Below are 13720 nucleotides of genomic sequence, written 5' to 3'. Positions count from 1 at the left end.
AACCTAGAGCCGTTCTGAGTGACTCTTGTCACACGAGGCAAATTCGTGAGCTTCACCACGCAGCAGTGCAGCCTTTGGAAACATGTTTGTTATGTGTTGGAGAAACGCTGTGGATACAAAGGACTTATTATTGTTGTCAGCGATGGTGGGAACCGGTCGCCAAACAAACAACCGAGAGACAGATGTTGCAATGCAGACATGGTTGTATTTATGGCACGAGTTCCCGATGCAAACTCAAGATTCTTCTTCTCGCTCTCAATTGCTACTTTAACAGCCATACACCGCGATGCATACAGACTTTCTTATTTCTTTCTTCAGCCAGCCTGCTCTACCCTCCTTGGTGCACATTCCAGCTGCAAGTGGCTGATTAATATTCAGTATGAGGGTGGACTCGGACAGTTTAATTGGTCCACTGTGACATGATTGGTTATTTGCAGTGGGAAGATGTGCCAAGACTATGGGTAAATCTTTTGATTGCTCGAAGGTGGGGAACAAACAACTAGTCTGTAAAAAAATGACTTTTTCCCAAAAGTGTTATTTCTTTACAGAACGTGAAGGAGGAAGATTATTAGGCTCATAACAGTTTGATGTGTTTTTAAAATGTACTGTGCAACTCCAACATTTGTTGTGGGAACTACAAAAAAAAAAAAAAAATTGAATGTTTTGCTGTATTGCGAACCACTACTACTTACCGGTACTTGTTTCTGAGAACTGTCTAACATCTGTATTGCGTGGAGTCCACAGCCAAAAATGCTCAGATGACCGCAGCGTTAGGCTAGCAGGACAACATGATTCTTAGACACGGAAGCAGGAAGTAGTCCTACTTCCAGTTTGACGAAAACATATAGACCAGACATGTCCAGCTCCGGGCCTGGAGGGTCACTGTCCTGCCTGTTTTCCAGCTCTCCCGCCTGCAACACACCTGATTCAGATGATCAGCTCATCAGCCAGCTCTGAAGCAGCATTAGAATGATCCTGATGATTTGAATCAGGTGTGTTGCTCCTGGGAGAGCTGGAAAACGGGCAGGACAGCGGCCCTTGAGGACCGACTTTGGACACCCCTGAATTATAGACGCTCACTAGCGATTTGATGACAATGTGAACATAATAGGAAGGAATTTGACACTAAAAACAAAGGACTGAAAAGCCGACATCCATTTGAAAGCATACTGTGGATTATTTGAGAAAATTAAAGCATTCTAAGTGTGTTTTATGGTCCAAAAATACAGTATTCTGAACACAATGAGAGAGATTCTCTTTAGGGGTTGTGTTTGTTTCTGATTCAGCCCTGATATTTTGTTTTTGTTCTGTCCACGTGTTTTAATTTGTTGTCCAGATCTTCACCGCCCTGCCTCCTCTCACTCTGGGAATATTTGAGCGCTCATGTCGGAAAGAAAACATGCTGAAGTACCCAGAGCTCTACAAAACCTCCCAGAATGCAATGGGATTCAACACCAAGGTAAACTGCTTTTGCAGCACTTTGTCATGGAGTAATACTTGCTGTTGTCCAGGTTGGGGGTTCGCCCTGGGCTAGTGTGGCCTGTCTAGTTAGCCAGGCAGGGTAATTTTAGCGGGGGTTGGGACAGGGTTGGGGTCCTCTTGTTAAGACAACAATGAAGATGTCTCCTCTTTTAAGCACAGGGGCTCCTGTATGCTCCTCACATGCGTGGTGACCTGGTTAGTGCAGCGTTAAGGTGGAATAAAGAGCGATTTGCCATGGGGGTCACAGGCAGGCAAGGTCAGACGGGTATTTTGGCCGGTGGTGCAGAGAGAACGGGGGGTGGGGGGGGGGGTGTCACATGATGCTGTTTGCCATGGAGAATTATGCAATTTGTTTAAGCACAAACCATTTGTTCAATTTTACCCTGGTAAACTGGTTCAATGTCAGGCTTCCACAGAGCTTGCTGATGATCTGATCATTTGAATCAGCTGTGTTGTAACAGGGAGACTTGGAAAACATGCAGGACAGCGGCCCTCCAGGACCTGAGTTTGACATCTATGCTCCAGGTCAACGACAAGTGACTGCCGCATGTGGCTACAATGCATCTGCCGTATTATCCGTATACTATATTTATACACAACAAAACAAAAGATCATTAAATAATAGTCATATGTACCAATGGCATCTATTAGCGCTTCACTTTAGCTCTAATACAGTCGTTCACAACTGGGCTTTTCAAACTGATTGTTTGGATAGCTCTATAAATTCTACAGCTGGGGGCAAGATTCGAACCCTGACCTTCAGAACTCTTCACACACACATATGCGCATACACACGCATTTTCTCCATGATCTGACATGAAATTGAATCTGTGGCCATGTCTGCAGCATGTTGTTGACACCGGCGTGTGCACTTCTTGTGTATTTTATTCTGCCCAATTTTTTTCTTGAGTTTAAAAAAAAACATTTTTTTATATTGTGAATCAAAGCTTTTTCTGTTGAGGTGAGGGGAGGAAATGACCCAGGGTGGCAGAATGTGAATTTTTCACCTTTTAACAACATATTCCTTACACTTGGGTCACCCACATAAACCTCAATGTGCCAATTTGCCCCTCGCTTCCCACCTTGCCCATTCAACAACAGTCCGCTCAATATTTGTCTTAACATTAATTACCGGATTCACTAATTGCGTGTGTGTGGGTGTGTGTGTGTGTGTGCGCGCAATTAGGAGAGCCACAAAGACAAAATCTATGCAACACAGATCCCACTGTGACAACCAATTATGAACATTTATTGATTTCATTAGCATTCATCCTTTGCGGAGGGGCTTTGTATGCACTCCCACTGCTTTCTGAGCAGAATTCATTCATTCATTCATTCATTTATTCATCTTCCGAACTGCTTGATCCTCACTAGGGTCGCGGGGGGTGCTGGAGCCTATCCCAGCTGTCTCCGGGCAGTAGGCGGGGGACACCCTGAATCGGTTGCCAGCCAATCACAGGGCACACAGAGACGGACAACCATCCACGCTCACACTCACACCTCGGGACAATTTAGAGTGTTCAATCAGCCTGCCACACATGTTTTAGGAATGTGGGAGGAAACCGGAGCACCCGGAAAAAACCCACGCAGGCCCGGGGAGAACACGCAAACTCCACACAGGGAGGCCGGAGCTGGAATCGAACCCGGTACCTCTGCACTGTGAAGCCGACGTGCTAACCACTGGAGTACCGGGCCGCCCTCTGAGCAGAATTGTGAAGGCCAAACTGTGAGGCAAATTGGCATGAATGTGTTTGTAGAATGAATGATAATTTGGGCGGTACCTGCATCTGCGAGAAGGAGGGGCGGGACGGGGGATTCTTTCAGCATAATGGCTTTTGTGGACACAGCGAGAGGGTGAGGTAATCCAGGGAGGGGTGGGGTGGCCGCAATTGGACTTCGGTAAGTTAGGATAGGAAAGGTGAGGAGGTCGGGCCACTGAGGCCAATATGCACAAGCAATGGCCTTCAGCCCCCATTCAGCCCAGTTCCAGTTAAAGAAGTGTCATTCATAGCAATTAAAATCCCCTGAAATGGTCCAGTTTTCAAGGCTTACCGCTTGTTTTACATAAAGCTTTACGGACAGATGTGCTGAATCAGTCAAAAAGTGTGTTTAAAATCCACTCTATGAAAAGAGCCCAGACAATTTATTTTTGAATTCTTGGTGTTAAATTCTTGGTATCAACACGGACATCCAAAGTGGGGCATTTTTTATGTTGGCAGAATAGATTTTGTGGTAATTTCATGCTACATCGCTCATTAGTGTTTTACTTGGCACGTGCTGTGTGGAATGTATATTTTGAGCAAGTTTGTTTTACGCTCGATGTCAAAGACTCACCGTACGTCTGCATATACCAACAGGCTTTAATAATTTTCAGTACCTTGACAACTGAGAATATGTGTGTGTACGTACGTGCGTGCGTGTGCATGTGTGTACTGTGTACACACACTCAAATCTGCTTACTTAAGGCTTAAGCTTGTCACTTAGCTGGCATACAAAAGTGCTGAGTCTGAATGAAATTAATTGTTCATCAGTCAAGGAATCATTTTCAGTCACATGGACATAGAACACTGAACGTGAGGAGGTTTACCCAAAATAGTCATGTCAAAATATTTTTTCATGTAAATATAGATAATATTTAATTGTAAATATAAATATCTCATGAAAACTAACAAGAGAACATATATGATAACAAATAATAACACATCTATTCAGAAATAAGAAGTAAAAAATAAAAAAACTGTAGAGGAATGTATTGGATAATAAAAAGCAATCAACTTATTGCAGTAATAATATATAATAATATATAATATAATAGACTAATTATAAAGTAAATATACTGGCCAACAAATGTTGACAAAATGTTTAAATAAGATTTTCAAGTAATTTTTTCAAGATTCATTTTTTTGCACTGATTCAGTCTACCCTCGTTTTTTTTTTTCTCAAGCACAAATTATGGATTAAGAGTTTGATTGAGCAGCAAATGATTTTTTTTTTCTTGAAACATCATCGCCATAAATTGCAATGCACGGTAAAATCTGTTTGACCAAGCTTTTATAGGTCACATTTAAAAAACAAAAAGATGAAAATATCTCAAATACCTGATCATCACATTTTTTAAATCAGCGTCAAAATGTTGTGCATCACATATAGCCATCTCTGAAAATTTGCTGCTGACCAGGAGTGTTTATTCAATAATTAATTACATCAAATAATTTTTGTATTGGGCGGCCCGGTAGTCCAGTGGTTAGCACCTCGGCTTCACAGTGCGGAGGTACCGGTTTCGATTCCAGCTCTGGCCTCCCTGTGTGGAGTTTGCATGTTCTCCCCGGGCCTGCGTGGGTTTTCTCCGGGTGCTCCGGTTTCCTCCCACATTCCAAAAACATGCGTGGCAGGCTGATTGAACACTCTAAATTGTCCCTAGGTGTGAGTGTGAGTGTGAGTGCGAATGGTTGTTCGTTTCTGTGTGCCCTGAGATTGGATGGCAACCGATTCAGGGTGTCCCCCGCCTACTGCCCGAAGACAGCTGGGATAGGCTCCAGCACCCCCCGCGACCCTAGTGAGGATCAAGCGGCTCAGAAAATGAATGAATTTTTGTATTCAAAAGATAACTTACATTTTAATTATTGTGCAATCTGCAATAGCAAAAATACAAAAAGATACAGATTGTCATCATAAAAGTCTAAAAAAAATAAGTACATTTAAAAATCTATTATTCAAATTGGTATGAATTTAAAACAGGCAATCTTCATTCCAAAAATTACTCTTGTAGTTCAAGTTTGGTATTTTTTTTCATCCATCCATTATTCCAACCGCTTATCCTCATGAGGGTCGTGAGCCTGATGGAGTCGATCCCAGCCGTCTTCGGGCAGCAAGCGCGGTACACCCTGAACTGGTTCCCACAACCTTTCGCACTCACGATCACACCCTCAGGGCAATTCAGAGTGTTCAATTAACCTACGGTGTATGTTTTTGGAAATTGGGAGGAAACTGGAGTACCCGGAGAAAACCCGCGCAGGCACGGGGTTAACATGCAAACTACACACAGGAAGGTCGGGGCCTGGAATCGAACCCTACGCCTCAGCATTGTGAGCCGGACGTGCAATAACCGTGCTGCCCTGGAATTTTTCCACTCAATTGATCAGGGCCACCAAATGATGCCAGAGGTGATGGAGTTGCCCTCAAAGACCACATGAGTCGCCTGCAAGCTGTTCTCTTAATAGCCCCGTTCGTCAGTGCTCATAGGAAGCCAAATTGGACATTGGGATTACCCAGGAATGTTGTAGAAATGTGAAAATCTGAACACTTGCAGAGATATCAACGCGTCGTTTATACTGTACGTATGTATCGCTTTCCTACCCTGTTAAACGAATGTTGATAATTACAAGTTGTTAAACGTTAATAAGGCTCTTTGAGAAAATTTGATATTTCAGAAGTGCAAATCACACTGGTAGCCCTTCGCATTAGTCACTCCCAATGAAGTAAGTCTCAGTTAAAAAAAAAAGAAAGTTGGTCGTAACACGAGCGACATATTACTTTGCAGGCCACTTTTTCCTTCCAAAATGCGTTTTAATCTACTTGCGCTTCACTGCCACTCCCTCCACGCAGTCGCCCCCACAAAAGGATATACAACGTGTCTGTCAGCGGGGTGGCCATTGAAAGTGGGGGGCCCCGACAAAACCGCCACTTAGCCTAGCGCTGGGCTAGCACAAAGGCCCCAGGTCAGAGGTCGCTTGGTAGGCAGGAGCTCCCCACACTCTTTTGTATCCACCCCTCTCCCTTCCTCTCTTGTTGGAAGTTTTGACCATCTCCAACCCCCTCCCTTCTTTTTTTTTTCTTTGCAGGTCTTCTGGGCTCATTGTCTGAACGGCCTCTTCCATTCCGTCATCCTCTTCTGGTTCCCTCTCAAAGCCTTCCAGCACGGTGAGCAGCTCCCGGAGATTCACGATGAAGAGGGAGTGCAGTCAGTGTCGCATACTTTATCTTAATTAGCGCTTTCTGCATGCATCCACTGGTCAATTGCTAACATGTGTCTCCTGTCCTCCAGTCACAACGGGACACGCACTCTATATCGTGTTAGCACCACTTCTTCATTCCGATTCATGTAAACGAGGCTTCAGGGATTGTTTTACAGTCAAATACAGTGGAACCTCTCAAGTGGAAAGCCCCCAAAGTGGTCCAATATGGTGTTCACACTCTATTTTCTCCAAACTATGCCTCAACAGTCAGACGTCAGCAAATCTTGTCCGTCTGCACAGAAAAAATGGAGATGTTAGCGTAAATAGCTTGTAGTTAAAATAACAATACACAATGTCTCGTATGTAAATTGACCAGAGAAGCTTGGAAGTTAACTGTTTCCTTTCAACTCCCCGTTATGTGCCGATCAGTTTATTTAGTTTTAGTTTTCCCACATTCCAAGAACTTGCACGAAGACTCTCAAATATCTGTCGATGTGAATGTCACTGTCAATGGTGGTTTGTCTGTATGTGCCGTGCCATTGACTGGCGCCCATTCGTCGGTTGACTCCACTTCTTGCCCTAAGTAAGCTGGGATAGACCCTAACTCACTCTACATAATGTGCTCCCTCGCCATATCACATTTTTAAAGCAATCATGTCTGTAGGTTTTACTAACTGTAATACACTCATGTGTGTGAAAAGGGAGTCACGGTCACTCGTGCATTTTTCAGCCCTCTGTGTAAATACACGGATGTAAGAGCTGCTGCCGGCCACAGCTCATGCCCAGACACTCACACAAAGACTCGCCGGTGAATCGCACAGCCGCCCCGCCTGTCCTTTCCTCTTAAAACCACATGTAGTACACGTACACAGACTCGATATTAAATACAGTGAGATTTTATATACAGTATATGTTCATATTTGTACTGGACTCGACTTTTCATTTCATTCACGCGTTTGCTTCCAGCTGAGTGGCAGCTGTTTAGGGATGGTGTATACGCCAGGTGACGTTTACTGTCATCCTCAAAACCATCATGTTATTGTGCATCTATAACTGACTTCATTCACTGTGTTGATAGTGTAGCCTCTGAAACTTTCAATCCCCACACAGATACAGTGTTTGGCAATGGAAGGACACCTGACTATCTCCTTTTAGGAAACATGGTTTACACAGTAAGTAAGCATGCATCACGCACACATGCAAACATCTGACTTGTCTCCGACATGTTTTGTGTAAAAGTAAGCGTTTGTATTCATGTTGTTGTTATTTGTGTGTTGCAGTTTGTTGTCATCACAGTTTGCCTTAAAGCAGGCCTGGAAACCTCATCCTGGACTATGGTAGATATGAGTAGTCATATTTTTTGGGGTGTAGAATGTCAGCTTGATATGTATAGGATTATGCCTAAAATTACATCGGACTCATAAGATGCCTTCTTTTCACACACAATCCTGAAACATTTGGATCACAACACAACATTTTCCCATCGATAAATATCACTGAATCCCATCTATTTTCTTTTTTTCTCTGTGTGCTAATACTCAATAACTACTGGGGATATGTTTTTCTCTCAGCATTCACACCAATATGAGAAGCATTCCAAATAAAGCCACTGCCACGTGCCAAAATGTTAGCGCAGCTCACTGGCGCTGTGCTTTGGTGTTTGCAGTTCAGTCACATAGCCATCTGGGGCAGCATTTGCCTGTGGGTGGTGTTTTTTGTCATCTACTCGTCCCTGTGGCCCCTCATCCCTCTGGCCCCCGACATGTTGGGCGAGGTAAGCGTACACGCGCACACACACCTGCGTTACCTCACGAGTGACTCTGTGCGGCAGAGGCTTGCGAGCGCACCTTTGTAAGGAGAACCAGAGGCTCAACGCTTGTCAGAACTCCGGCTTGCGTTGCATAATGACTAAATTGGGCCAATTAGGAGTCTGTTTGTGTTACACGGGCCTCCCTCTGCACTGAGTATCCGCAGGCGACATTGAGACAGCGAGGCAGTCTGCCAGCAAAACAAATCCAGTTGAGGCGAGTAGCGCTTGTGTCGCATGAAGCAGACGACCCTGAAACTGTTTGCATTTTTTTGTTTTTGTTTTTGTTTTGTACAACGTTTTCCTCTTCTGACCATTGCGTTTTGTGTCTCTGGGCCACATCAACAACTGATGTATCCCACTGCATTCTTAGTTCTCATCACCATAAAGTAAAGTACCATAATCCTGGCAGGAAGATGCTGTACATATGCAGATTTCATTCTGTCTGCTGTTTATGACGCGTGGTGTGTTATTTTTTTTTCCTTGCATGTTTATATAGGGCTTATGCCAAGAATGGTAAAAAGCATATATTTGGACATACTTCTTTTTTTTTTTACTCAACTGCAGGGACTTTTAGCAGTTTAAGTGGAGTGGAGGCCCTTTTTTTTCAACCCAACCATGTTACTACTACAGTATATTGCACTTGATTTCAAAGCAAAACCAAAACCACATTAACGATTAGAGATTTAAGGCACGAACCGTGGTAGGCTGGGTGTCAGATAAATAACATTATGGATGATTCTCAATGATGCCATCTCCATACAATACAATACAATACAATGCATGCTGATTTATATAGCGTTTTCACAACAGCGGCAGCTGTAACAAAGCCATGTAACACACAGTCATCTTTATGTAGTTCTGTGCAGGGTACCTCATTAATCCACGTTAGAAACCTTCTACATTCTGTCGTGGGTGTTGTTTTGGTTAGTTTTGGAGTCAAACCATGATTATCAGCGAATACTTTTTCCTGCAAGTGTCCGATGAGTGTATTTTCCCAGCAGACTGGCCTTGTGTGACCCAATAGCTGCACACGCACTCACTAGCATACGGCTGTGTTTGTGTTGACTCTATACAGTAGTATTTCTTGCTCTGTGCTTTCATGGGCGTGCCGCAGCACTCCACTGAACGCACTAATGCTGTCCTGGGACAAGCTCATAACCTTACACAACAGATGACACCCCTCCCCGCCCCTCCTCTGCAATATACGCACCCCAACTTGGGGTACCAAGTACCAGCGCACGCACATCTTTCTGTCTTTGTATGAAACCTGATACTGCATCACAGAGGAAGATCTTGCTTAAGACCTGGGACACACAATCTTTCACAAAGACCATCACCCCCCAACCAAGAGCCCTTGACGTCAACTTCAATCTTCTGCCCTTTCCTCTACCTCTCTTCCTCAACAACTTGTTGGGTCAGCACGTTTTACCTTCTTTGTCTACCCCCGCCTTTGACAAAAACAGCCCCAGGGTGCCAGAACTCTCCTCTCCTTTTTTCATTCTCCATGTGGTGTCATGGTAACACATTCATCAATTTCAGGCATAATATTTTTGCTCTTGACAGGACATGTGCAGAATCCATCCGTTAAAATCGCACACACGTCAAATACCCCATACACACGCATACCCCAAATGTCGGACATGGATATCAAATAGCAGATGCGATAATACAATTTCTGTAGAAACTGTAAGTAAGTGAATGCGGAGTGGTTGACGCCAAACTGAAATGCTGAAAAGTCAATTGAATTGTTGAAATATGAAATGTAAGACATGAAGTTGGAATAGTTTGAAGCGGTCAAGAAATGCTGATGGGGGTGGTATCTCTGTGAAATGTCTCTTCATTTGGAGATTTAAATAAAACTGGGGAACATTTGAGAATATGATAAATAGTTCTGGGCAGGTCCTAAATTAGTTGCAGGGTGGTTTTAATTGGTTGAGAAGTGTGGCTGGATGATATCCAGTAAATCTGTCCTATATCTCTTAGTTTGGGAATTCTATTGGAAAATGTGGAATAGTGGGAACAATGGAAATTTAATGAATCATGCGAAGATGGAATGGTAGCCGGAATATTCTTGATTTGGAAGTGTGAATGGTATGAAGCAGTTGAGAAATGTTGCAGGACAAAAAAGTGGGTGCCACAATCCAAATCCAAATTTGGGTGTAGAATAAATGAGTGCTTTTCAGCACCAAAAATGTCCCGGGAGTTCATCATTATGGTTTATTTAGGACCGCGTCATACCAAGTGCCGTTTCGAATCTTTTGACCCGCTCACCTAGTTTAATAAAAACTGTTGTTTTTAGCTGGCACTTCAAAAGAAATCACCTTGTCATATTTCCGGATCTATTTACTGTTGTTTATGACTCGCGTCTGTGTGATGTTTTTCCACCCTTCTGCCTCTGCGGCGTTTGCATCGTCAGACTCTTTTCAGCCGCTCGACTGCACAATGAATAACAGACTACATTGTACAGTTTGAGTGTCAAAACCTTGATCTTGTCTAAAAACTGCAAATCCCGCTGCTGAGTTTCAAGTGTTGAAGGTTTTTTGTGTTTGTGTATGTCTTTGTTGGTGAAAGCATGCAGAGAGGATGGACGAGTTGAGCAAGAAGGTCTCTGTTTGCTTTCCCCGCTGGAGCTCTTTTGTGGCATTATTGGTAGATTTGTCTGTGCTGGTGTTGTTTTAGGGGCTGGCCTGTGTCAACGAGGCTGTCAGTGCCGTGATGAAAAGGGAGCAGGAACTTTGTTTTCACTCTTTTTTTCACGTCACTGTTATTTGCTGTCCGTTCATCATCGCAGCCATTGAAGTTAATGATGCAGAAGCTGTTCATCTCTGCTTGAAGCCGTCGTCTGTGGGCTAAGGCAGCGGTCGCCAGCTATTTCGCGCTACGGTTTCACATACAGCAAAATTTGACAGACCGGCATACAGGGAGGGAAAAAAAACAAATATACAAATTAAAGAACACTTATCTTGCCTCATATGGGTGCCGTTGTTAAAATATGCCCACCTGAGTTACGTGTGTTTTCTCTGAGTGCTTACGCTTCTTCCCACATTCTAAAAATAAGCATTTCAAGTTCATGCCAATATTGTACAGTATCTGTACAATACACATACATTGATCCAACTTCACCAACCTGACATGCATTGTACCTTCGGAGTAAGAGGAATGTCGGCTTGCCAATCGGCCAGCACCAAGTTACGAGCCACATTGCCTGCTTTGCTCCACACTGCTCGGCTTTGGCCGAGCCAGCATGCTCCTGTCAAGAGGCCACATTGAGAAAAGAGAATTAATTGATGGTATTATCATTTAAGTTGTCCTGTAACAGTTTAGTTATTTGACTTCTTTAAAGTCACTTGATCTGGTATTGAACACCCAAGAGGTACACTGCATCAGTACGCGGTCACACTGCTTCAGTTTGCATTGGTTGATATCCACCAGACTCGCACATCTTCTTTATGGATGTATGGTCACCTTTAAAATAGTTTCCTTAGTATTTAGCCTGAGACATGGCGTACATGAAATGTCTTATGTCATAGGCTACATTTCAATAGAATGTGTGGCAGGACTGTTAGAAATGTCAGCAAAGACAAGTTGTTACTCTAAAAAGTGTGATACTTTATTGAAACTCATACCATGTTCAAAGGAAAGACATGGTTTTGATCAATGTTTGAAGACTCTCAATCAGGGGTGATCACCCTTTTTTGATTCTCGTTCTACTTTTCAAGCAGCCAACCCACGGAAACTGACCAGTTCCGTGTCAACTTCGCTAACCTCCGACTTGGCAACAGTGTGCGGTCTCTCAGTGCACCGCAATCCATTGTTTGGGAACCCTGCTCATTTCTCCATCGACATGAATGCGAGTGTGTGAATGGTTAATGTTCTCAACGTGTCCTGCGATTGACTGGGGACCAGTCCAGGGTGTGCCCCACATAGGCCCAAAGTCAGTTACAGTCGGCTTCGCCTCATATGTGACCGCTGATGAGAACAAGTAATAGAGAAAATGGATGACTGGAAGAATTGAGCATGGTGTTCATGCATGTGGTTACTCTCACCATGGGAATGTACTCTACAAGGACAAAAGCCTTGGGACACGCCTCTTAATCAATACTGTATACAGTATTAAGCTTGAATTGGAGCCCCTTGTTTGCATTAAGTCTTCATTTTCCATCTGATCCAAAACATTTTGGGCACTTGTGCGATGCCAACTATGTGGGAATAGCTTGGGCAAGAACATGTTTTCCAAACAGCCCACACCAGTCAGTCAGTTTATTAGTTTGTCCTGAAAGTGCAGCCCCGCCCCTTTCCGTCCCACAGGACTCCTTTCCATCACATCTAGCTCCCGAGGGCCGCCGCTGGTATGAGGCGTCATTCAGTCTCGCTCAAGACAAATGTTTGTTGTTGCTTTGTTTGCATTCTTTTACTGTTTATTTCGGTAAACTTGTCTTGTGGGTTCTGTTCCGTTGGATTTCAACATATGAATTGTTTTACATTGCCATATTGACATGTACGATTATTTTTTAAAGCACCTCTTTTTAAAAAAATATACTGGAATGAATCAGAAACACAGTCTAGTCATGATTAACCCTAGTGAGGATCAGGCGGTCGGAAAATGGTTGGACGGAAATTCTTTTAAAACAAAAAAAATACAACAATGTACACTGTATACACGACAGTGTTCATGTAAAACATAAAAAGTGACATTTTGAACGGCTGTGCAGACAGTAAACAAACAATTAAAAAGGCCTATTGACAATTGTTTGACTGACTAAAAAAAAAAAAAGACTAAAAATGGACCTATGGCCCATTTTGAGCCCCACCACTTAGGTTGGGAATGCCTGATTTCATCTGCTTTATTTTTCATGCTTTTCATAGGTTGACTTACACTATCAACTCCTGATTTATTTTTCAAAAGGCTGGTTGGACAGCTTAAACGACGTCATTAAACTGTGACAAAGACTGGATGAGCGTAAAAGTAATGAAAGCAACTCACAAGAAAAACAGGCAAAATTCCCACCCGTTTGGCTGTAATTTTGCCGTCTAATTTGGGTCCCCTCACCTTGTTATATGGTCGTGTGGCCGAGCCACACAGAAAAGCTTCATTCATCGGTTTATGCCATGAGCGTGGGGGGAGACCCTTTTTGATTTCCTGTCATTTGGTGTTTCCTCCAGGCAACGTGTTTTGTCACGCATCAAAGTCAATTTGCAGCTAATGGCCGGCCGATTAGCTCATTTTAGTCAAACGTGCCGCTTTGATACTTTTGACACTGATGGTGCGTGTGTGAGTGTGTATGTGTGTGTGTATCCTGGGGGCCCTCGTGTGTGTCACGTTACAGGAAGGGCACAACTGAGGGGGCCCCAACAGTTTGAACAAGTGGCACATCACAATGCGAGGAGCGCAAAGTTGTGCACTTTGACACGCAATGACAGAACGTTTCAATGCAAGCGGCCCAAAGTAAACACGGTCTTGCACAGAAAGCTG

The 13720-nt window shown here is 43.5% G+C and overlaps 1 protein-coding gene across 6 annotated transcripts in view; it reads left to right on the top strand.

The window, feature by feature from the left end:
* Positions 1 to 13720, top strand: part of atp8a1 (ATPase phospholipid transporting 8A1) — a 123683-nt gene that overhangs the window by 100245 nt on the left and 9718 nt on the right. For all 6 annotated transcript variants that reach the window (XM_052073289.1, XM_052073278.1, XM_052073256.1 and 3 more), the window contains 5 exons: positions 1337 to 1459; positions 6324 to 6402; positions 7548 to 7609; positions 7718 to 7774; positions 8104 to 8211. In XM_052073289.1, coding sequence (XP_051929249.1) covers positions 1337 to 1459; positions 6324 to 6402; positions 7548 to 7609; positions 7718 to 7774; positions 8104 to 8211 — 429 coding nt within the window. The remainder of the gene's footprint in view (positions 1 to 1336; positions 1460 to 6323; positions 6403 to 7547; positions 7610 to 7717; positions 7775 to 8103; positions 8212 to 13720) is intronic.

Source organism: Hippocampus zosterae, chromosome 1 (assembly GCF_025434085.1).
Source record: "Hippocampus zosterae strain Florida chromosome 1, ASM2543408v3, whole genome shotgun sequence".
Lineage (NCBI taxonomy): Eukaryota > Metazoa > Chordata > Actinopteri > Syngnathiformes > Syngnathidae > Hippocampus > Hippocampus zosterae.
This window is presented reverse-complemented; position numbering and strand designations above follow the sequence as displayed.